The sequence below is a fragment of the Antechinus flavipes genome, chromosome 2, assembly GCF_016432865.1.
Source record: "Antechinus flavipes isolate AdamAnt ecotype Samford, QLD, Australia chromosome 2, AdamAnt_v2, whole genome shotgun sequence".
Lineage (NCBI taxonomy): Eukaryota > Metazoa > Chordata > Mammalia > Dasyuromorphia > Dasyuridae > Antechinus > Antechinus flavipes.
Genome location: NC_067399.1, coordinates 132,702,857 through 132,729,351, shown reverse-complemented (window position 1 = coordinate 132,729,351; position 26,495 = coordinate 132,702,857). Strand labels below are relative to the sequence as shown.

Here is a 26,495-nt window from a genome sequence, read left to right as displayed (position 1 = left end):
GGGGCTAGAGGAATAAAATAAAGTCATAGCAACCTAATAATACTAACTCACATTTATATAACACTTTAAATGTTATCTCAGTTGAGCTGACCACACTAGAATTAGGCCTGGATAGCTACAGCCAAAAAGGATGAGCACACTTCTTGAGAGTACAAAAGCATAAGGACAGGGACCCTGCTATCTATGGGCCCTTGTAGGAGAGTTGAGTCCATGATTTCACCAGGCCGGGAAAACTGAAGTTGACAACTGCCAGAGGAACTTGGGGGAGGAACACCATTTGTAAGCAATGGGCTTAGGGGTGAAGAGAAATGCCTCAACAGAGCTCAGGAAATAACAATAAGAAGAACCTGAGACCTGGAGTACTATCTCCCACACCTTGGGACTAGAACATGACTACAATAATAAATTGGTAAAAATAAAATAAATACAAAAATGAATAAACAAAGGAGAAAGAACCCAATCACAGACAGTCACTATGGAAACAGAGAAGGTGTGGGTTCATATTCTGAGGAAGACAGTGAAGTTAAAAAAGCCACTGCTACTGCAAAAAGAAATGTCAAAGGGTCATAAGCCCAAAAGGAGTTCCTGGAAGACTATACCTGGAAGAAAACACACTCAAGAAATATATGAAAAAAATTATATAAAAATTTTGTACAAGTAAAATAAGATTTAAATAATTGGAGAAATATTAATAGTTCATGAATAGGAAGGGTCAATATAACAAATGATTTAATGAAATTAATATATTTATTCAATGTCCTCCCAATTGGATTACCAAAAAACTTTTTCTGAGTTAGAAAAATAACAAAATTCATTCAAAGAATAGAAGATCAAGAAATTCAAAGAAACTAATGAAAAAAAATGTAAGGAAAGTAGACTTAACAGTTCCAGATTTTGAAATATCATAAGGCAATAATTACCCAAACTAGCTGGGGCTAAGAAATAGAAAGGCAGATTAGCAGAACAAAGTAGACATATAATAGACAGCAGCAAATAAGTATAGTAACTTTGTATTTGACAAGTATAAAGACCTTGGTTTGGGAGAATAAGAATTCATTATTTAGTAAAAATTGTTGGGAAAGCTATCTGGTAGAAACCAAACATAGACTAATAACTACTATTTGTCAAGATAAAAACAACATGAATATATGACAAATATAAAGGTAGCTATCACAAGAAAATTAGAAAAATGGGAAATATATTACTTATCAGACTTACAATTTATGACAATTTATGAACAAATAAGAAACAGAGGGCACTGTGAAGCATAAAATGAAAAATTTTGATTATATTACATTATAAAAGTTTTCTACAAATAAAATCAATGGAGCCAAGACCAGAAGAAAAGCAGAAAATTGTGAAAAAAATGTTTCTAGACATATTCTCAGATAAAGGTCTCATGTCTCAAATATATTAAAAACTGTGTCAAATCTGTAAGGACATAAGCCAACCTCTAATTGATAAAAGTCAAAGGATATGAATAGGCAGTTTGCCAATGAAGAAATAAAAGCAATTTATAGTCATATAGAAAAATGCTCTATGTAATTACTGATTAATAAATTAAAACAACTTTAAGATATTACTTTATACCTATCAGATTTGCTAAAATGATAGAAGAAAACAACAAATGTTAGGAAGAGGAAAAAAAAAAAACTAGGACATTAATTCACCATTAGTGGAACTGTAAATTAATCTACCAATTTTGGAGAGTAATTTGAAATTATGTTGAAAGAGTTATTAAAGTGTCTATAACCAGCCATCTAGAGGAAGGAAGGGAAAAAAATTTGGAACACAAGACTGTGAGGATGAATATAGAGAACTATCCTTGCAAATACTTGGAAAATTAAAAGCTAATTTTTAAAAAATTATATGTAGTACTTGTTATATAGTTTTTTCAAAAAGACCAATGTGAAATGTAAATTCAGTTTTTTAGTGAATCCTATTTTTTATTGTGCTATATACATGGAAATGTTCTCTTTTTTGTCTTTATGTATTAAATTTCAAAACAAAAAAAATTTAAAAAAAAAAAAAACAGAATTCAAAAATTATAATAATAATTACTGACCTTTGGAGAACCACAGTCACATTCTTCCCCCAGATCTATTATTTTATTACCACAATAAGGGGCACTGTAGGCTTCATCAGATTTTGGAATATTAAGTAGACAGGTTCCTCCTTTATTTAAAGTCAGATTCTCAAAGTCATCTGCGCTGCAACTACTAAAGTTTCTGGAACCTCTAAAAGAAATACAAGGAGAAAAGTTTTCATGTTATTTTACAAGTCAAAAATACAACTAAATCAAAAAAATCAAAAATATTTTATATTGCTGCATAAAACAGAAAGAGTACTTGCAAGAATTCACATTTGGAAAATACTAAAACACTTTTAAAATTAATACAAAAAGATACTCTGAAAACATTTTCCTCTTAGCACAATGATTATTTAGTTATTTCAGTCTTCTCCAACTTCTCCTTGGGGTTTCCTTGGCAAAGACATTGAAGCAGTTTGCCATTTCCTTTTCCATATTATTTTATAAATGACAAAACTGAAATGAACAGGGTAAAGTGACTTGCTCAGGATCATACAGCTAGTAAATGTCTGAGATTGGGTTTGCACTCAGGAAAATGAAAACTTCCTGATTCTAAGTCTAGTACTCTAGCCACTGCACTACCTACCTGTCTTCAGAACACAGTACAAATGTAATTAATTATCGACAAAATAAGACTTCTCTAAGTGACTTATCAAAATACAAGCCATAAGTAGCAAAGTCAGAACAAGAACTCAGGAAATCTTCCAGATCTCTTGGGGTTTTGTGTGTGTGTGTGTGTGTGTGTGTGTGTGTGTGTGTGTGTGTTTTTTAACCAATATGTCATACTGCTCCTCTGATCTCACTATATTCTCCAAAACAATCCAATGGCTAAATGTCAACTTCTAAATCATGTATAGCTCTTTGTAACTGACTCTAAAATCAGATTTTCTTGGTTATAATCAGCCTAATACAAGCAGCTATTAACATTTATATTTACTTGACTACAACTATTCAAAATACCTTGCCCAAGTCATACAGTTTCATCTGTTAAAATAGGGTTCTTAGATTAGAATTTTAAAATAATTAACCTTTTTTAGTATTTAGGAAGAGATCTTCCTAAAGTTTAGGTCTGATATGTCACCTACCTATTAAATAAATTCCAATGACTTCTAGTTATCCTCAGGATCAAATGTAGAATCCTTTCTTACACCTTATACTGTAGTGCCATGTATTCTGACATTTAATAACACCAGCCTCCTTGTTCTTTCTCTAAAAAGATAAATCCCATTTTTTAACTTCACATATTTTCGCTGGCTTTCCACCATGCCTGGAATGCTTTCCCTGCTCATCTCTGCCTCTTGTTTTCTTTTAGGTTCCAAATTAAATGTCACCTTACACAGGAAATTTTTCTTGATACAAGAAATTGTGCTTCTGTTGATCATCTTTGATTTATCCTATATATAATTTTTTTGTACATGTTATTTTCTCATTAGAATCATGAGCTTTTCAAGGCAAGAACTGTCTTTTACTTCATTTTGTATTTCCAGTGCTTAGCATAGTATCTGGCATTATTTACTGTTTATTGGTTGACTTACTGACATGAAGATCTAGGCTTTGCTGTATTTTCTTTGGACATGTTTACTATTAATTGTGAAACTCTAGGGAAAGAAGATTATTTGTAAGAGATGATGAGAGGTGGTATTTCTATCAAAGAAAATGGGTTAGAAGTGAAAACATATGACTAGCCTGCCATACTTGGGTATAAATCTGTGAATTCATTGATTTCTGTATTTACTTTAGTGATGCAGATCTCACTCGGCCTGTATACTTTATCCTATCCAACTTTTATTCCGGCTTTCTTGTAAAACCTCACAACATTTTGGGGGTTTCTTTTCCCTTATTCTCATTTTCCCATATTTCTTTTCCTTATTCTCATTATACTTGTCTGCCTATCTCCTTTTATAATCACATCACTCTAATGATACCTTTTATAACATTCTTCCTTTATAGTTCTTCTCTGATAATATGTTGAGGCTTACTCATATTTTTGAGGTAGCTAAATGGCTCAGTGGAAAGTATATTAGATATGGAGTTAGGAAGTAATCTCTGGCAAAAATAAAAATATATAGAAGAAAGAACATTGGGTTTTGACTTAGAATACCTGAATTCAAATTCAAATATATTAACTGTATAATTAGATGAAGCGATATAAATCTATCTGAGCCTCCTTTTACAAATCTGCAAAAAAAGTAATCATGTGATTGTGATTTAAAGCTGTAAGTGCCTGTAAAAATTATCATGTCAAACCTCTTCATTTTATACTTGTGGAATCTAAGACCCAAAAAAATAAATAAATCAAAGGTATTAAAACAGAAAGATAAGAGTTAAGATTAAACTACTGCCCTAACTTCAAAATCCAGTGTTTTCCATGTTACAATCTTGGTAATGCCTGCAAACATGATTGTTATGAGAAAAGGTCTTTTTTAAAGTTTTAAAGCATTGAAGCATTACGTAAATGTGAGTTACTATTCAAGTTTTTAATATGATATCTACAATTTCTATTTCAGAAATGAATAGCTTCTTTATGCTATTTAATTTCTAAAAAAAGAGGTTGGTACTTTATTCTTCAAGTTTAAAGATCATTTTTCTATTTTACTATTCATTCCAAAGCCAAGATATCTGACTTACGATGCTCCTGAATTCATGATGCAACTCTTTGCTCCACAACTGCAGTTTCTTCCATCATCATGGTTCATTCCCAGGTTATGTCCCAACTCATGAGCAACAATGGATGCAAAGGTCTCCACACTGATTTGTCCAAACTATATAAAAGAGGAATATGATTATGGAGTGCTATTTCTCAAAGATATCTGCTCAACAAAAAGAATTACATTTAGTTTTAATTAGGTATTCTACAAGGTGGTATACAAATCAACATTTACATGAATGTTTTTTGGACTTGTTCAGGAATATATTAGCTTAAATGCAATGATTTTTAAAGAGCAATTGATGGGAGATATTCTTAGAGACCTTCTAAGAAACAAAGTGATTGCCTCAGTTTTCATGGGCCGATGAGACTGTTACTTCATCTAGTTTTTTTAAAAGCAATAGTTTAAATCCAACCATTCTGGAGAGCAATCTGGAATTATGCCCAAAAAGTTATCAAACTATGCATACCCTTTGATCCAGCAGTGTTACTTCTGGGCTTATATCCCAAAAAAATACTAAAGAAGGGAAAGGAACCTGTATGTGCCAAAATGTTTGTGGCAGCCCTGTTTGTAGTGGCTAGAAACTGGAAATTGAATGGATGCCCATCAATTGGAGAATGGCTGGGTAAATTGTGGTATATGAATGTTATGGAATATTATTGTTCTGTAAGAAATGACCAGCAGGATGAATACAGAGAGTCTTGGAGAGACTTACATGAACTGATGCTAAGTGAAATGAGCAGAACCAGGAGATCATTATACACTTCAACAACAATAGTGTATGAGGATGTATTCTGATGGAAGTGGATTTCTTTGACAAAGAGACCTAACTCAGTTTCAATTGATAAATGATGGACAGAAGCAGCTACACCCAAAGAAAGAACACTGGGAAATGAATGTGAACTATTAGCTTTTTTGTTTTTCTTCCTGGGTTATTTTTACCTTCTGAATCCATTTCTCCCTGTGCAACAAGAGAACTGTTCGGTTCTGCAAACATATATTGTATTTAGGATATACTGCAACATATCTAACATATATAGGACTGCTTGCCATCTAGGGGAGAGGGTGGAGGGAGGGAGGGGAAAAATCGGAACAGAAGCGAGTGCAAGGGATAATGTTGTAAAAAAAATTACCCTGGCATGGATTCTGTCAATAAAAAGTTATTATAAAATAAAATATAATATAAAAATAAATAAATAAATAAAATAAAAGCAATAGTTTAAAAGAATACCTAAGCATTAGCAAATTTCAATCACAATCTTTGTTGGAAGGCAAAAGAGTGAGGATTACAACCAAGAATCACCTACCCAGCAAACTGAGTATAATTCTTTGGGGGAAAATGGATATTTAAAGAAATAAAGGACTTTCAAGCATTCCTAATTAAAAGATCTGAGATGAATAACAAAAATGATCTTCAAAAACAAGACTCAAAAGAAGCATTAAAAAATAAAAAAAAAAGGAAAAAGAAAACATAAAATGTTTTATATTCTTATGTGGGAAGAAGATACTAAGAACTGTATTACTATTAATTAAAAGCATACATAGAAGTATAAATATAAGTTGAATATTATGGGATGATCTAAAAAAAATGAGCAATGTACTGGAACAAAAGGGAAAGGGAGGAGTATAATGGGGTAAATTATCTCACATAAAAGAGACATAAAAGAACTATTACCAGTAGAGAGGGAATGGGGGGAGAGGGTGATAGACAATGTTTAATTCTTACTCTCATCAGAATTGGCTCAAAGAGGGAATAAAAAATTGGATTAAAAAAAATCAATCTTATAAGAAAACAAAAGGAATGAGAAAAAGAGAAGGAGAGAAGGAGGAACTAACAGAAGAGAAGATGGTTTGCAGAAGATAGTGGTCAGAAGTAAAACACTTATGAGAAGGGATAGATGAAAGATAAGAGTGTGAAAAGGATAAACAAAGGAAAATAGGATGCAGAGAAATACACAGTTATCATAACTATAAATGAAAATGAAATTAATTCACCCATATAAGTGAATAGCAGAATTAACTAAAACTCAGAATCATACATGTTGTTTCTAAGAAAACAAATTTGAAATACATAGACACACATAGATAGAGTAAACATAAGAATCTGAAGCAGAATTTATTATACATAAGCTGAAGTTAAGAAAAAAAAAGCAGTGGTAGTAATCATGATGTCAGACAAAGCAAAAACAAAAACAGATCCAATTAAAAGAGATAAGGAAGGAGACTATAATGTGTTAAAAGATATCATAGAAAGCAAAGAAATATTACTAAAAATGCACCAAAAGGTATAATATCTAACTTTTTAAATGAGTTACAGAAGGAAAAAGAAGTAAAACTATACTAGAGGATGACCTCAACTTTCCCTCAGAACTAGACAAATGTAATAAAAAAAAAAAAAAAAACGAGAAATGAGTTAAGAAGGCAAATAGAATTTAAGAAAAATGGGATATGGGGATAGATAAATCAACAGTGGATAGAGTATCACTACTTGGGGTCAAGAGAACCTGAGATCAAATTCAGCCTCAGACATTTCACACATTAGATATGTCACCCTGGGCAAGTCACTTTATCCCAATTTCCTTGAGGGGATGAGGGAAAGAAAGAAGGGAAGGAGGGAAGGAAGGAGAAGGGAGAAAGAGAGGGAAGGAGAAAGGGAGGGAGGGAGGAAGAAAGGGAGGAAGGAGAAAGGGAGGAAGGCAAGTTAGATATGATAGCCCTCTGAAGAAAACTGAATAGGAATAGAAAGGAATATATTTTTTTCTTAGCAGAACATGGCATCTACATGAAAAGTTAACTATATAAGTATTAGGGCATCAGAACCTCACAACCAAATGCAGAAAAGTAGAAGTATTAAAGGCATCCTTTTTTGGATTATAATACAATAAAAATTATATTTAATGAACAGTAGAAAGAGACATTAAAAATTCATTGGAAACAAAATAATCTAAATCATAAAGAATGGATCAAAAAACAAATCAATGGCATAATTTCTTTAAACAGAAGAACAATAATGAGACAACATATCAAAACTTATGGTATGCGGTCAATGCAGTATTCAAGAAAAAATTTTCTATCTCTAAATACTTAATAAAATTTTTAAAAGAATAAATCAGCATATTGGGTATGCAACTTAAAAAAAACTAGAAAAAGAATAAATTAAAAGTCTTCAGTTAAACATCAAATTAGAAATCCTGAAAATCAAGAGAGAGATTAGTAAAAATGAAAGAAACCATTAAACTAAAAAATAAAACAAGATCTGGTTTTATGGAGGGGGAAAATCAACAAAACAGGTAAAACACTGCACAATATGATTTTTAAAAGGAAAGAAGAAAAACAAATTACTAATATCAAAAAAATGAAAGGAGTGAATTTACCATCATTGAAGAGAAAATTAAAAATTATTGGGAGCTATTTTGCCTAATTATACGTCAATAAATCTGACAATCTAAACAAAATAGGTGAATATTTACAAAATTATAAATTGCCAGATTAACAGAAGAGAAAATATGATACCTAAAAAATCCCATTTTAGAAAAACAAATTTAACAAATCATCAATAAACCCCCTAAGAAAAAATCTCCAAAACCAGATTTTTTTCACAAGTGTATTTTAAAAAACATTTTAAGAACAATTAATCCCAATACTATGTAAGCTATTTGGAAAAATTGGCAAAGAAAGGGTCCCATTAAATTCCTTTTATGATATAAATATGATAGATACCTAAAGCAGGAAGAACAAAAATAGTTCACTATTAGGAAAACTTTAACCATATCAGTAACAAAATCCACATATGATTATTTCAACAGATATAGAATAAGCTTTTGACAAAATACAAAACCCATTCCTATTGAGAACATTAGAGAATACAAGAATAAAAGGCGCTTTTCCTAAAATAAAAGTAGTACTTATCAAAAACCATCAGCAAATAGTATCTGTAATGGGGATAAACCAGAAGTCATTTCAGTACAACTAGAGGGGAAGCAAGGATGCTCATTATCACTATTATTCAATATTGAAAAAAAATGTTAGCTATAGCAATAAGAAAAGAAAACAAAGGAATTAGATAGGAATGAGAAAACAAAACTATCACCCTTACATATATGACAGTATACTTAGAAAACTGACTAACAACTTTAACAAAGTTGCAGGATATAAGATAAACCCACATAAATTATTAGCATTTCTATGTCAGAATAAAGTCCAACAGCAAGACATAGAAAGAGAAATTTCATTTAAAATTACAATACACAATATAAAATGCACAGAAGTCTATCTGTCCAGACAAACTTAGGAACTATGTGAACACAACTGCAAAATACTTTTCACACAAGGAAAAAAAATTGGAAAAATAAGAATTGCTCATGGTACACAGAGCCAGTATTTTAAAAAAACGACAATTCTACCTAAATTAACATACTAATTTGGTGCCAAACCAATCAAATTACCAAAAGACTATTTTATAGAACAAGAAAAATATTAACGAAAATTCAGCTGGAACAAAATGTCAAAAATGTTGAGGGAATTAATGAAAAAATGTGAAGGTTATCTAGCCACATTAGATTTCAAACTGTATCATAAAGCAATAATCATCAAAACAATATCAGGGCATTATTAGATACTAGGTACACAATACATTGTAGTAAATGACCATAGTGTTTCATAAACCCAAAGATCCAAGCTTTTGGGACACAAACTCACCATTTGATAAAACTGCCAGGCAATTTGGCAGAAATTAGGTAAAAACCAACCTCTCATACCATATACTATGATAAGGTCAAAATGAATAGATGACTTAAACATAAAGGTTGATACCATAAACAAGTTAGGGAAGGGTAAAATAGCTTACCTGTCAGATCTATGAATAAGAGATGAATTTAAGATGAAACAAGATATAGTGAATATTGTAAAATATAAAATGCATACTTTTGATTATATTAAATTTTAAAAGTTTTGCACAAATAAAGCCAATGAAATCAAAATTTAAAGGAAAGCAAGAAACTGGGGAAAATATTTTTACACCAAATATCTCTGATAAAGGCCTCTGTTCCAATACATAGAAAATGGAGTCAAATTTATAAGAATACAAGTCATTTCCTAATCGATAAATGGTCAAAGAATATGAATAGAGGAAATAATCAAAACTATCTATAGTTATATGAAAAAATTTCCCTAAATCATTGATTAAAGAATTACAAATTTAAATAACTCTGAGGTATCACCTCACACCTATCAGATTGACTAATATGACAGAAAAGGAAAATAAATAATAAATGTTGCAGGAATGTGGGAATATTGAGAAACAAATACACTATTAGTGGAGTTGTAAAATAATTCAACCATTCTGGAGAACAACTGGAACTATACCCAAGAAGCTATAACTGTGTATACCCTTTGATCCTGTACCTGATATCAGTACCAAATCTATATACCAAAAAGATCAAAAAAGGGGAGAAAGTATCCATTTGTATACAAATATTTATAGTGGTGCTTTTTGTGATTATCGGAAATTAAGGGGATGCTCATGAATCAATGGCTGAACAAGCTGTGATGTATAATTGTAATGAAATATTATTGTATTGAAAAACTTGGAAAGACTTTTATATGAATTTAAGAACAGTGAAGTGAACAAAACCAGGAGAACATAGTACACAGTTAACAGCAATATTGTATGATGAACAACTGTGAAGGACTTAGCTGATTTCAGTAATACAATACAATGATTCAAGATTCAAAGGATTCATGAAGAAAAATGATATCTACTTCCAGAGAAAGAACTTATTATATTTGAATGCAAACCAAATCATAGCATTTTATATTTTCTTTCTTTTTTTTTGTTTGAGTTTTTTTCCATAAAATGACTAATATAAAAATATTTTACATAATGGCTTACCATATTAGGGTAGAGGGAGGATAAGGAGGAGAGCATAAAATTTGGAAATCAAAACTTTTGAAAAAAACTATCAAAAATTGTTTTTACATGTAATTTGGGAGAAAAACTTAAAACATTTAGTACATAAATAGCTACACAAATAGATACAAAAGGCAAGAGATAAATTAGCAGTATATGAAAAGCCAACATACCACATTAATGCCTCCTGCATGGCTTCTTGAACATACTGTTCCCACAAATGCCATTCCTGCAGTCCCTCCAAAGCCCTTCTTCCTGAATTTCCAGAGAAATGAAAAATGGAACTTTACTAATAAAGTAAAACATCTTTTTTGCTGGTTAAGATGATGCCATCAGATTGTCACTAGAAAATAATAATAGGAAAAGTTGTATCAAACATATCTAGTCAGATTTGAACAGAGCAATGACTCATCCAATACAATAAGGGAAGTTCTCCAAAATGGAATTGTTCTGTGACTATAACATACTCTCTAAGGTAGCTAAAGTTGTTTAAATTAAAACACTTTAATGGAAACCCTTCTTAATTGCATTATACAATTAATAATAACTTAGACTTCCATAGTCTTTTAGGGTTCACAAAATGCTTTCTTCTCAGCAACCCTGATGAAGTGGTCTGCGTATATTTACTGCCCTTTTGTAAGGGAGAGGAACAGTGGACAGAGCAGTAGACCTGGAGTCAGGAAGATCTGAATTCAAATCCAACCACGGATACTTAGTAGTATGTCACCTTGAACCAGTCACTTAATTCCTGTTTGCCTCAGTATCCTCATCTGTAAAATGAGGATAATAACAGCATCTACCTCTCAGGGTTGTAGTGAGGATTAATTAAATAGTATTTAAAAGCAGGTACTATAGTATCTGGTATATAACATGTGTTTAATAAATTTTTATTTCTTTACACCTTTTTTTCTTTTATACATTTTTCAATAGTCTTTCAGAGAAGGCTGATTACACATTAGTTAAGTACCAAAGGCGATGCTTAAACCCAGGTCTTCTGACTTCTGGCCCCACACTACCTCTCAATTCTTCAGTATCCACTATTTTCAAACCCTTTATTTTCCTTGTTTTATCATTAATCATGGCTTTCCAAAATGTAACTCAGTACTACTCTATCAGTTGCTATTGTCTCTATCCCATTACTGCTCTTGTTCTTATTCAAGTACTATTGATCAGAGATAAAGGAATAAGAAAACCACTATAAATTTATTTTATATCTAAGCTCAATAGGGATCTTAGTACATTAACACATTCTAATTCTCCTCAGTTAATTCTCTTCCATTTTCCTCAGCAACTGTTCTAAATCTCATGAATCCTCAAGCCTCCTAAAGGATAATCTCACCTGATCTAGTAGTATAATGTTCAAGAATTCAGGTTTACCTCCACATCACAATGGGCTATCAGAATGGGATGCTATCAAAATGGGAAGATTAAAATGTATCACTTAACAAATATATTTTACACAACCATGAAAATACTGTTTGCCAAAATAAAAATTATTTTATTTTATTGCCACGATGCACACTCATTGTCCAAAATATTTTACAACTACTTTTAGAACAGCCATCAGAAACAATTTATGAACCACAGATAAAAACTAGCTTAGTAGTAAAAACTTATTTTTGATCCCAAATAATATAATCTGCTAGCTTACCCACTTTACTGGCCAGGAACATTTGTCCAAATACTATTTCCAAAAATCAAGTCACCCTCATAAAATAAAGATTTGTTAACACAGAAGATATTTTTGAAAAATAATTTTGACTCTGATGGCCAAAAAACTAGTTCCAAATATAATTTGAACAATGGCAGCATTTCTAAAATAAATACATAGATTTTCAGAGTAATTAATCTGAAGAGAACAATACTTACTTACATGCATAAGTTCTGTTCAAAATTAGTTATTACCTTATGTTCAATACTTGGAATTTCTAATTTTGCTTAAGGTTAAGAAGCCTTAAGAGAAAATAGTAGCAATAAAAATAAATAATAATTATCACTTTTTAATAAAATTTTTTGAAATAAAAAAGAACATCACCTACAGAACTAACTGCGCACTGTCATGTCTCCGACGTGTAATCAGTGACTTTTCTCGCCACTGTACAAAATTCCCCAACACATCACCAGCACTTCCAGCTGTACTAATTTGGTTTGAGTTTGTCCAAATCTCTAGCCCAACTAATACGATATGGATATTTAACATAATGTACATCTGGAAAAAAAGAAAAATATACCACAAAAATACATTTAATACATTTAAGAATGTGGGCCAAAAATAAAATAATAATAAAGTAAGTTAAGTCCCCGGAAAACTGATTCCTTTGTTAACAAAATTATGATGTTGTTTTCAGGATACATATCATAGTATTAACTTAGAGAGAAAGCTACTTTACAACTTCAAACCAAATGACAAAGAGACAGTGATACCCACTGTTGGAAAAAGTGATAGAAATGAGGTCAAATTAGGCTCCAATCCTACCTCTCTAACACTTAGTACTTGTATGACCCTAGATAAGTTTCTTAAAGCTCTGATTATATAGTGTGAATATTGCTATTCTAAAATTTTAACTGTAGGAGGAAATTCTTATTTTTAAAGTTTTCTTAAAAAAAGAAAAAACATAATGATACTGTCAATAAAAGGCAAATTTTCCTAGACAATTACTTTGATGGCAAACAAGTTGACACAGACGTCTCTCCATCTAACATCATTAACTGTATCTACAAAAATACGTCAGTTGAAACAACATTATTAAAGATACTGAGTTCCACACAAACCATTTAACAAGTATTTCAATCAAATAATATTATAGTAAGGCTTCATATATTATGAAATGGCATCCACCTTAAAGAGAAGATACATTCTATGAAATTAGTGCTTTATAGTTTTAGATACAGCCACTACACCTTTACTTTTGTTTCAAATTTAGCAAGTATCACAAAGTAGAGCAGTCTACAAATCTAAGAAATAAAGCACTGTAAGACTAAAACACCAACAAGTCCCTGGGTGACTCAGCAATGAAACTAAGAAACTTACAATCAATTCTGAAGGTCTGATATAAACAATGAATTATTTTATCATGGCATTAAACAAAACTCACACTATCCAAGTAGTTTGCTAAATGAACCATTTCTTCCCTCACAGCAGTTTGATTACTACCCATCGTGTCATACTGAAAAAGAAAACAAAAAAGGAAAGGAAAGAAAATAAGCATCAGGATAAGTAAAATGACAAGAGTGTAGTCTGAAAAGGAATTTTTTTTAAAAATTACAAATCTTACATCTGTATCTAAAATTAAGGTCACTCTTTAGAAAATACCCTAACAGATAAAGGGAATTAAAAATAAAATGAAGTCGGTTTTCATAAACACAAATGAAATAACCCAAATATTCCCTTCAAATTAGAAAGAAGTTGAAAGTCAATATAAGTTAACTGAAGTATTTAGACTAAATGTATACTGATTTTAAAATAAAACAGGTTTATGAATATTACAGTTGAGAAGGTTTACACTTTGATGTTTCAAAAGATATGTTTGAGGTTAAATACTTTCTCCATCAAGGCAGGTCACAAACCTCTCATATATCAGTAGACAACCTTCCTGTGCTGCCATGGCACAAAACTGAATAAAGTTGCCTAGTAGTTAACCTTCTAGAAGTAAGAGGGAAAGTTTAAAAATATAAAAATAGCTAAAGATCCTAAATTATTATCAGGTCAGTAAAAAACAGTGATTCTCAAAAATTATATCACAAAATTTTGCATATTATTGCAAATGAAAGAAAATTTAGAATTTTATCTAATACAAATTTTATTTAGCATACATAAACAAAATTTATTTATCACATATAAACATTAAGCATAGAACACCTCAAACATTGAACAACTATTTTTACTGAAGGGAAACTGTACATATGTCACTTACATGTTTAGTGGGCCATGATTTTACACATCAAAGAAAAATACTGTGCTATATACAAAAATGTTTGAAACTGATAAATCAAAATTTTTTTGATAGAACATTTTTCTTTATATGTCCATGAAGGTTTAAAATTTATTATGTTTTTATATCAATTTAAAAGTATCATGAACAATTCTTTCATGTACTAGATTTAGTGACTAGAGTTCTACCAAAACAAATGGTTTTAAATTGAAATATGTGGTTACACCATCTATCATATAAAATAAAACAATTAGCGTGACTGATTTCCTTCACTGAAACAAACTATGTGAACACAAAGATGTTTGATCTATGATTAAACTGACAAAGGGAACACCCTAGCAGGTAAACATTTTTTCTATAATTTACATATGGTCTAAGTAAGAAAATGTTAATCATTAAACAAAAGGTAAATATTAAAGATAATTTATGGCATTGCCTTTACAGTCTTTTCAAAAGACAAGACAAATTGAACAAAGTTCTTTTTAAATCAAACTAATCATAGGAAGAGCTGAATGAAATTTAGGTTCTTTCAAATTTTTTTACTTCAGTCTAATATTTCTCATAGGAACACATCATATACAGTGACAAAAGTATACAAAATACTGAAATATCTACTTCTGTGATTTGTCAAACATACTCTATAGACACTATTTACCCATTACTAGGGTCACATTGATTTACCTTCCCTATGCTTTATTCCTTTTACCATTTAAAAGGCAATGAATTTGTAAAGAACAACAGAATCTCAGTCTCTGAATGTCACTAAGTTGTACTCTGAATTTACTCCACTGAATACACACACACACACACACACACACACACACACACACACACACAAATATACATATATATGTATACACACTCATTTTCAGACAGATTAATGATATTGTCCATATTTTTTTTCCACGAATAAGAACTGAGTGGTATGAATATGTATCTATACACATCTATATTTACAATGGTCATCATTCTTACATATACAATCTATATAGAAGGGAGTTCTAACATTGTTAACTTTTCTGCATTTTTAAGAACAGTCTTGACTGTATTATATGAAAGAATCAAGAGCAAAAGCAATTTTATCTAAAGGGTTATCTAAAATTGATGAAGTTGAGAGTATATCTTCTTATGAACAAGTAAACTTCCTGGTTATCATCTGATTCACTATGTCATTTCATTATTGAACTTAGGGCTGAAAAAAGACTTTATCTTTTTACTATTCCTTTGTTAATCCCAGTCCAACTTCTGTGTACAGAAAAATATTCAGCTTTTGAAGATACACAACTATCTTAAATTCCAGAGAATAGAAGAGTCTGATCAAACAGTAAAGTAGCACCTGATGCACTTGATTCATATTCATTAAGGTATCTAAGAGAGGTCAAAATGCCTGTCTTCAAGGTAGAATGTGAGGGAAGAATTCCTAGGAAAGATATTTCAAAATAGAAAAATCTTGGATTTTCTCCAAAAAATAGACACATTCTTTGCCTGTTTTCAAATAAAATAAGAAAAATATTTAACAATCTTACCTTTTCTTTGTCTACAACTATGAAAAGCTCCACATATCTGGTGTGTGGAAGGACGGCTCTTTTTTTCTGCCAAGAGAACAATCATAACATCAAATAAATTCAAAGGGTCATATGCAAAAAACATACTCTTATCCTCCAAAATTTAAGAATATACCTGCTGAAAAAGATTTCAGAAAAACTTACATGAACTGATGCAAAGTGAAATGAGCAGAGTCATTTTAGTATCAAAAATGAAAAGGGAGAACTTTCCAACAATGAAGAGGAAATTAGAGCAATAATTAAGAATTATTTTGCCCAACTACATGTCAATAAATGTGATAATCAAAGTGAAATGGATGACTACTTAGAAAAATATAGATTGGCCAGATCAATAGGAGAGGAAATAAATTACTTAAATAGTCCCATTTTAGAAAAAGAAATAGAACAAAATATTAATCAAGTGCCTAAGAAAAATCTCCAGGACGAGATGGATTTACATGTGAATTCTACCAAACATTTAAAGAACAATTAATTCCAATACTATGCAAACTATTTGAAAAAATAGGGAAAGAAGGAATCCTACCAAAATCTTTTTATGACAAAGGTATGGTGTTGACACCAGACCAGGTAGGGACAAAACAAAGACAGGGGACAGCTAGGTGGCGCAGTGAATAGAGCACCAGCCCTGAAGTCAGGAGGACCTGAGTTCAAATTTGGCCTCAGACACATAACACTTAGCTGTGTAACCCTGGACAAGTCACTTGACCCCAATTGTCTCAGAAAAAAAAAAAAAAAACAAAAAACAAAGAAAGAAAATTATAGACCAATTCCCCTAATGAATATTGATGCAAAAATCTTAAATAACATATTAGCAAAAAGATTACAGCAAGTTATTCCCAGGATAATGACCAAGTAGGATTTATACTCAGAATGCAGAGCTGATTCAATAGCAGGAAAACTATTAGAATAATAAGACTATGTTAATAACCAAACTAACAAAAATCATATGATTTTCTCAATAGATGCAGAAAAAACATTTGACAAAATCCAACACCCATTCCTATTAAAAAAACACTAGAAAGAATAGGAATAAGTGGAGTTTTCTTTAAAATGATCAGTAGCATCTATTTAACACCATCTGCAAGCATCATATATAATGGGGACAAACTAGAACCATTCCCAGTAAGATCCGGGGTGAAACAAGGTTGTTTACTATCACCATTACTATTCAATATTGTATTAGAAATGTTAACTTTAGCAATAAGATAAAAAAGAAATTAAAGGAATTAGAGCAGATAATGAGGAAACCAAATTATCACTCTCTGCAGATGATATAATGGCATACTTAGCGGATCCTAAAGAGTCAACTAAAAAACTACTAGAAATTCACAACTTTAGTAAAGTTGCAGGATACAAAATAAATGCACAGAAATAATCAGCATTTTTTTTTAATTTTTTATTTAATAATTACTTTATATTGACACTCGTTTCTGTTCCGATTTTTTTTTCCCCTCCCTCCCTCCACCTCCTCCCCTAGATGGCAAGCAGTCCTTTATGTGTTGGATATGTTGCAGTATATCCTAGATACAATATATGTTTGCAGAACCGAACAGTTCTCTTGTTGCTTAGGGAGAATTGGATTCAGAAGGTATAAAGCATTTTTTTATAATTATCAACAAATTCCAGTAGCAAAAGATACAAAGAGAAATTCCATTTAAAATTACTGTAGATGATATAAAATATTTGGGAATCTACCTGCCACAGCAAAGTCAGGAACTATAAGAACACAATTACAAAACACTTTCCACACAAATAAAGTCAGATCTAATAAATTGGGAAAATATCACATGCTCATGGGTAGGCCAAACAAATGTAATAAAAATGACAATACTACCTAAATTAATAAACTTATTCAGTGCCATAGCAATCAAACTCCCAAGAAATTATTTTACAAATCTAGAAAAATTAATAACAAAGTTCATATGGAAGAACAAAAGGTCTAGAATCTCAAGGAAATTAATGAAAAAAATGCAAAAAGGTGTCCTGGTTGTATCAAACCTAAAACTATATTATAAAGCAGCGGTCACCAAAACCATTTGGTACTGGCTAAGAAAGAGAGTAATCAATCAATGGAATAGGTTAGGTTCACAGGACAAGCTAGTCAATGATTATAGTAATCTAGTGTTTGACAAACCCAAAGAACCCAGCTTTGGGGAAAAGAACTCACTATTTGATAAAAACTATTGGGAAAATTGGAAACTAGTATGGCAGAAACTAGGATCTGACCCACATCTAACACCATAAACCTTAAGATCAAAATGGATTCCTGAAAAAGAACGATATTATATGTAAATTAGAAGAACAAAGGATAGTTTGCCTCTCAGATCTATGGAGAAGGAAGGAATTTGTGGCCAAAGAAGAACTGAAGTTCATTATTGAACACAAATTAGATAATTGTGATTATATTAAGTTAAAAAGTTTTTGTACAAAAATCAATGCAGCCAAGATTAGAAGGAAAACAATAAAATGTGTGTGTGGGGGGGGGAATTTTACATTCAAGGGTTCTGATAAAGACCTCATTTCTAAAATAAATAGAGAATTGACTTAAATTTATAAGAATTCAAGCTACTCTCCAACTGATAAATGATGAAAGGATTTGAACAATTTCTAGATGAAGAAATTGAAACCATTTCTAATTATATGAAAAGGTGCTCTGAATCACTATTGATAGAGAAATGTAAATTAAGACAACTCTGAGATACCACTACACACCACTCAGATTGGCTAAGATGACAGGAAAAGATAATAACGAATGTTGGAGAGGATGTGGGAAAACTGGGACACTAATACATTGTTGGTGGAGTTGTGAACTGCAGAACAATGTGGAACTACACCCAAAGAGTATTAAAATGTGCCATACCCTTTAATCTAGGCATGTTTCTACTGGGCTGATATCCCAAAGAGATCTTAAAAGAGGGAAAGGGACCCATATGTGCAAAAATCTTTGTTATGACAGCCCTTTTTGTGGTGACAAGAAACTGAAAACTGAGTGAATGCCCATCAGTTGGAGAATGGCTGAATAAATTATGGTTTTTGAATGTTATGGACTATTACTTTTCTATAAGAAACAATCAGAGAAGCTTGGAGAGACATATATGAACTGATACTGACTGAAATGAGCAGAACCAGGAGATCACTATACACGGCAACAGCAATATTATAAAACAATCAGTTCTGATAGACATGATTCTTTCCAACAATGAGATGATTCAATCCAGTTCCAATGATCTTGTGATGAAGAGAATCATCCATACCCAGAGAAAGGACTGTGGGAACTGAATGTGGATCATAACACAGCATTTTCACTCTTTTTTGTTTGCTTGAATTTTGATTTCTTTCTCATTTTGTTCCTTTTTTAATCTCATTTTTCTTATATAGCAAGATAATTGTATAAATATGTATACATATATTGGATTTAACATATATTTTTACTATGTTTAACATATATTGGATTACTTGCCAAGTGTGTGGGGAGGGAAAGAGAGGAAAAGGTAAAAAATTTAGAACATAAGATTTGGCAAGGGTCAATGTTGCATATGTTTTGAAAACAAAAAGCTTTAGTTAAAAAGAAAGAAAGAAATGAGCAGAGCCAGAAGAACCTTGTATGCAGTAACAGCAACTCTGAATGACTAAGCTCTTCTTAGCAATACAATGATCCAAATCAATGCTATTACAATCAGAGAAAAAACTGATAGATTCTGAATATGGATCAAAGTATACTATTTTTACTTTCTTTATTTTGTGTATATGCTTTTTTCCTTTTGGTCTGTTTATATTTTTCACATTTTCACATTACTATTAAAATGTTTTACATGATTGCACATATTAAAACTATATCAAATTGCTTACCATTTTAGGAATAGGGGAAAGGAAGAAAAATATGGAACTCAAAATTTTGAAAAAATGAATGTTAAAAATTGTCTATATATAAGTAGAAAATATAAAATACTATTTTAAAAAAGAATGCAATGCTGAACATATTATAAGGTTTTCATAGATGAGGGGGAATAATTTTTAAAAACTAAATTATGCTTCTGAATATCTAAGACAGAATAATTATTTCTAAGCTGAAGCTATAACACATTATACAAATTTTCACACATAGACCCTTAGGTTTTATGAAATCCTAGAATTTAAATAGAAAATACTAATGTTTAGGAGAATTTTTTTGTTTTTTCTTTTCACCAAAGGGAAAATCTACTTCTATACTGCAGGTAAGTTTATTACTTATCTACAGCAATTATGAAAGATAATAGCTACTAAACCCTCTTGAAGAGCCCTTCCTTCTCTCATTTCTTATGGGCTTGCTCTATGATTTCTATCTAGCACAGATTTTAGAAGATACATAATCAGCCACTATTGATTGAGTTTTTCTCTGCCTTCTATAAAACCAGAAAAATATACAAATAACTTAACTGATCAGGATAATACCTTAGTAAAGTTTTAATACTTCATTTTTGTCACAAAACAATATTAGAAGTTTGCTCAGTGTTTCTGATGTTTCTAGTAGTCAATTACCATTTATTAAGTACTTACTATGTGCCCACAACTGTGCTAAGCAATGGGGATATCAAGAAAGGCAAAAAACAATCCTTGCTTTTAAGGAATTTAAAATCTAAAGAGGGACACAATAAGTAAACAACTACAAACGAGATATATACAAGATATATTAGGAGCATTCTCAGAAGGAAGCACTGAGGTGGCATTATGAAAGCATTAAGGAGAACTAGAAAAGGTTTCTGGTAGAAGGTAGAAGAAGGTAGAAGAAGACAGATTCACTTTAGTTGTGAATTAAAAGAAGCCAAGGAAGCCAGGAGGTGGGAGAGAATTCTAGGCAAATGGACCACCAATGAAAATGAAGCCAGCAAATGAGTCTTTTGTAAGGAACAGCAAGGAGGCAAGTGTCACTGATTGCAAAGTACGTGGAAAGGAGCAAGAAGTAAAAAGATAAGAAGGGGCCAGGTTATGAGAGTCTTTAAAAGGCAAAGACTTTAATATCTGATTTTGGAGGTAAGAGAGTACCAATGGAATTACTAAAAGAGAAGATGGATTAGAGTAGGGAGAAACTTGAGAAAGGGAGACCAGTTTTTCAGTAGTCCAAATATGAAATTATGAGGGTCTGCATTTTGAAGGTAGCAGGGTCAGAGGAGTGGGGTGGTATACAAGAATTGTTCCAAAAGTTGGGTGGGATAAAAGATATAGGATGATAGCTAGTGCGGCTGGATGAATCAAGAGAATATTTTTTTTTATTTTATTTAATAATAACTTTATATTGACAGAATCCATGCCAGGGTAATTTTTTACAACATTATCCCTTGCACTCATTTCTGTTCTGATTTTCCCCCTCCCTCCCTCTACCCCCTCCCCTAGATGGTAAGCATCCTATAGATATGTTAAGATATGTTGCAGTATCAAGAGAATATTTTTGAGGATGAAGGAGACATAATCCTGTTTATAAGCAGTAAGGCAGAATGAGTAAAGACATAGAGATTGAAGATTACTGATAGAGCAGAGATGCTGGAGGGGCCCATATAGTGTAGAACATGAGATGAAACAGGATCACTTATGTTTGCCTTGGCAAGAAGAACGACCCCTTCATGTGAAACAGGTGAAGCGGGACATAGTAGCAAAAGACATCTAAATGATGTGAAATGAAGAACAGGGAAAAGAGGAAACTCTCTGTGAATGGTCTTAATTTTTTCAGTGAAATATGAGGTAATCTTCAGAAAAGCTGCTGGGCTTAGTGGGAGAATGAAATCAATTGAGGAAGTTGTAAAAAAAGGATTGCCTTTCTGCAATTGGAGATCTATTCTGCACAGTTTTGTGATTTTTGCTCAAGATTTACTAAGTAGCATGTGAATAGGGGTAAAAGCAAATGGATAACAAATGAATCTTTCTAAAGCACAGGTTGGACCATGTCACTCTTGCTCAAGAACTGCTGTGACTTAATGCTGCCTCTATGACAAAATACAAACTCATTTGTTTGATATTTAAAGCTCGTCTCCTGCCTAATTTAACAGGTTCACTCTACTTCATATACTCTATTCTGGTCGAAATTTTCTACCTGTTCTCCCCCAAATACAGTTTTTCTTTTGCACAGTTTACCTCTCAAGGGTGAAAATGTTCTCCCTCTTGAAACCACTAGTCACCTTTGTGGATCATATCAAGAAACACTTCCTTAAAAGAGGCCCAATTCTCCCAATTGTTGCTGTCTCCAAAAATTAATCATGGAAAACAGAGAATTGGAATTGAAGGGATCTCAAAGGCTACCTCATCGAAGCCATACAGAGAGGGAAAGCTCACTGTAAACAAGCCTGGCGAGTGATTTTCCAGCCCATCTGAAAATTCTCCTTCATGCAGCCCATTACAATTTTGCACAGCTCAAAGTATCAGCAAACTTTTGCCCCTGATATGAGGCCTAAATTGATCCCTCCTAGTTTGGAGGCAATATAATCAAGTCTAATCTCTCCCTGAACACAAGCCAATGTGTACCTTTCCACTCCAAAGTCTTTTCTTCTCCTATTTAAGGCCTAGAGCACCTATTTTTTTATTCCTTTGTTGTTGTTTTTTAAATTTGATTATAGGATTAAACTCCCTTGTTTAGGAAGAGCTAGCCCAAAAATAAACCAAACTAACATAGTCTCAAGTTTAGGCTACCTATAGATTTAGCGAATAGATTGAGAAGACTTTATCATTAAGTAGCAAATTATTAAGACATCATAATCATAGTGTTACTCTTTTATGATTAAAAGCTAGCTTTTCCTTTCTGGCAGAAAGTGGGGTTGACCAGAGGCAAAGTCCCCCTTTCTGGCAGCTGGAGAAAGGTTAGCCAGAGTTTAAGTTTCTCTTTCCACTCAGTATATAATTTCCTTTTTTCTTGAGCTAGAATCCAATTTGAATCATAGAGACTGATAAAGAAGATTAGGGGTTGGGAGATGACTGCTAACCACTAACCACAAGTTCCTCTTTCACTGTATGCTTTCTGATTACAAAAGACATCACCTGGAAGAAAGGACATCTGACATAGGATTAAGAAAGTGTAGGAGAAGCCAACTAGTCAGGTGACCTGTCTTGTCCAATTGAATTATGTTCAAAACAAGTTTCTATAATTTTTCTAGTTCCTCTTTTTTGTTATAAAAACTATCTCTGTTATCACTCCTTGCCTCTGACTTCTGAGGAATCAAGTAACCTGGTTGAATATGCAAATGTTGGCCTTATAAATTAAATCATAAGTAACTTTATCCTCAGTTTCCTTTTTAGTTCAGATAATCAATTTTAAGCAATTGATTCATATCAACATCATGATTGGTCTCAAAACTCTTTCAGCTTCTCAATAATCTTCCTAAAACATAGGTTCCAAAACTGAATATGATATTTCAGAAAAAGTCTGATAAGATTATAATACAGGAGAACTACTTCCTCCCTGCTCCTGAAAGCTATTCTCTCTTAATGTAGCTCAAGATCACATTAGCTTTTTTCAATGCCACACACTTTACTGATTCATATTTACCTGGAAGCCTACAAAAAGCCTTATTCTTTTTCAGAACAACTACTGTCTCCCCTAGCTCACACTTGCAAAATTGATTTTTTTTTTTAAGACTTTGTTTTTTTCCTTATTAAATTTCACCTCAGATTTAGTCCAGGGATCTATTCCTGTCAAAATCTTTTTAGATCCTGAATTTATTTGACTTTTTAAAATCTTTATGAGCTCTTCAAGAAATTCTTTTGGGAACTATGACCAATTCACATTTTTGTTCAAAGCTCTGCATATAGCTATTTTGACTTTATTGCCTTCTGAGTTTTCTTGATCTTGCATGTCAACTTAACAACTTTTTAGGCTCAGGTCCTTTTTCTGTTATTTGTTCATTTTTCCAGCCTATTCTTTTAATTATAACTTTATGTTATAATTGGGTTCTGCTCCCAGGGTAGAAAGGGCACTATCCCAAGCTTCAAGCCTTTCTTGCTGATGTTTCAGAGCTAGTTTGGAAAGGATGATGGAAGTGTCTGTAAATTTTTACTTTTTCAAAGGTAATGTGACATGGGGACAGGTGGTATCATTGCTCTGGTCTATAAGTGACTATATGCACCTCTGTAGCCATAAGTACTAGTGAGTTAGTACTCCTCTTCACCCTGAGACTGTGACTTAGAATTGTATGGGCAATGCAATAAGGTCCTGCAACCAGGACCTGCAATCTCCTTTTGACCAGTTGTCTGACCATCTGTGGGCTCAGAATGACCACAGCTACTACTGCCTCTGCTGCAGATTCAGCCATTCCCCACTGGTCAGTCCAAGCTTGGCCCTAGGTCTGGCCACCACCCAGTAAGACAGACATTTCTGGCTAATTTCTTAGGTTATCCTGGGCTAAAAATTTGTTTTATTCTGACTTTTGTTGGGTTCTGTCACTCCAGAATTCAATTTGAAGTATTATTTTATTTTTTTTAATGGGAAAATATGGAACAGGGTAGAAACAGCCTTTTTTCTACAATGCTGACTCCACAAGATGGATCCTGAATTGGTATCTAAACATTTTTAATTGAATTTGTATTACTTTTGCATACACATTGTAGGTAAGTATATCTATACTATATCTTGTACACAAAATATTAAGTCTCTTGAAAGTAAGCACTTTTTCAGTTTTGTCTTTTAATTTAATGCTAAGCAATGCCTTACATACATACATACACACACACACACACACATACACACACACACATACAAATACTTAACAAATGCTTGTTGAACTGAACAACTCTAAGGACCTGCAAGCCTTAGTATCAGATTCAGTGAGATCATTTCAGCCTGATTTCTTAGCTTTTTGTTACAAGCTAAAACCACAATCCCAAGAACTCCCTAAAACCAAACTTGCTTTCAAGGGAAACCTATGATGTGTTTGGCCAAATTAATGTTGTATCTCACAGGTCAGATTACCATTTTATTCTATGCCAATATGTTAGATACTAGAACATCTTATTACAGTTTGCCAAGAAATAAAATATGCCATAGTATTCCAAATGCTCAGAAGCCAACATATAGTACTTCTGATTCTATAGTACTCTGTCAAAATGATAAGGGAAATTAGGTGATGCAATGAATAGCACTCTAAACCATGAGTCAGTAAGATTTAAATTCAAATCCAGCCACAGACACTGGCAGGATGACCCTGTACAAGTCACTTAACCTTTCTATCTCTGTTTTTCCCATCTGTAAAATAGAAACTCAGGGTTGTTGTAAAGATTAAATGAAAAAATAATTGTAAAGTAATTTAACAGAGTGCCTAGCTCTTAGAAAACAGTACACAAATAAATGTTCACTATTATTATATGAGGGAAAAATATAATCATATATGTATTAAATAATAAAGTTACACCATAGCTGTGGAGCTCATAATAATGTTTATCAAGCTTTCATTAAGCTTGATCTATTTCTGAAGATCTGTCTGAATATTCTCAATTAGAGGTTCATAATCACCTTGTTTGTGGCTCAACCTGCTTGAGCAATCTGATGAAACCTATGACCCCCTTTTCAGAATCATGAGGCTTTTAAAAACTCATAACTGAAGGTAATGGCAAATTTCCATTGGAGCTTGATGAAATGAAAGATATTCTTCGTTTTTGCACACAAATTTAAGAACTCCCTGAAATCAATCCACCAACACAGGTTAAGAACACCTTTTTTAAAATGAACAGTAGAGGGCACAAAGGAGTTTCCTTACCCTCAGCAGCTGAGTCATGCTAAGAGATTGTTTCTGTAATTCCTTTCTCTCTTTATTTTCTGTGGTTTCTTTCTTCAAGTCTTTAGTAGTTACTCCACAAGCCAGAGGTTCTTGCTGAACATTGTCTAGTCGATAAATGAGGTGCTCAAAATGAGAACTAGATTTTAGAGGTTCAATTCCATAGCTGGTACTCTCCAAATGTAGTAATCCCCTAAAAATTTAATCACTTTCAAAATTAGTGAATTGCAAGATTCACTTAATAAAAAAGTTCACATTCTCAAAAATTAAAGCTTAAATTAATCATAGAATACTAAACATAAAAGTTTTTGAAATTGTTTAAACTATTTCATTTTACAAATAAGAAAATAATTACTTTACCTGAGCCCAAAACAAATGCTAAGTGCAACAGATGAATTTGGGATACCTTCCACATAGCCCCGATAATGGCAATGGTCCTAAATGAGAAAAAAATGTTATCTGCATTACAGTCTTATTGCTAAAAGTCATGACTCAAATTAAGTTCTATACTATCAAGAACTCTTTGTTTGTAACTTACATTACATATAAAGGCTTAAGAATGGAATTTTAAAGATACCGTTTCTCCATTCCCATAATATAAGTACACAAATGTTTAGGCAGA

At 32.1% G+C, this 26,495-nt stretch overlaps 1 protein-coding gene across 1 annotated transcript in view; it reads right to left on the bottom strand.

The window, feature by feature from the left end:
• Nucleotides 1–26,495, bottom strand: part of ADAM9 (ADAM metallopeptidase domain 9) — a 95,287-nt gene that overhangs the window by 44,371 nt on the left and 24,421 nt on the right. The window contains exons 5-12 of the mRNA XM_051975555.1: nucleotides 26,234–26,310; nucleotides 25,856–26,066; nucleotides 16,104–16,169; nucleotides 13,741–13,812; nucleotides 12,685–12,854; nucleotides 10,819–10,900; nucleotides 4,718–4,851; nucleotides 2,066–2,237 (exon numbers count right to left, since the gene is read on the bottom strand). Of these exons, the coding sequence (XP_051831515.1) occupies nucleotides 2,066–2,237; nucleotides 4,718–4,851; nucleotides 10,819–10,900; nucleotides 12,685–12,854; nucleotides 13,741–13,812; nucleotides 16,104–16,169; nucleotides 25,856–26,066; nucleotides 26,234–26,310 (984 nt within the window). The remainder of the gene's footprint in view (nucleotides 1–2,065; nucleotides 2,238–4,717; nucleotides 4,852–10,818; nucleotides 10,901–12,684; nucleotides 12,855–13,740; nucleotides 13,813–16,103; nucleotides 16,170–25,855; nucleotides 26,067–26,233; nucleotides 26,311–26,495) is intronic.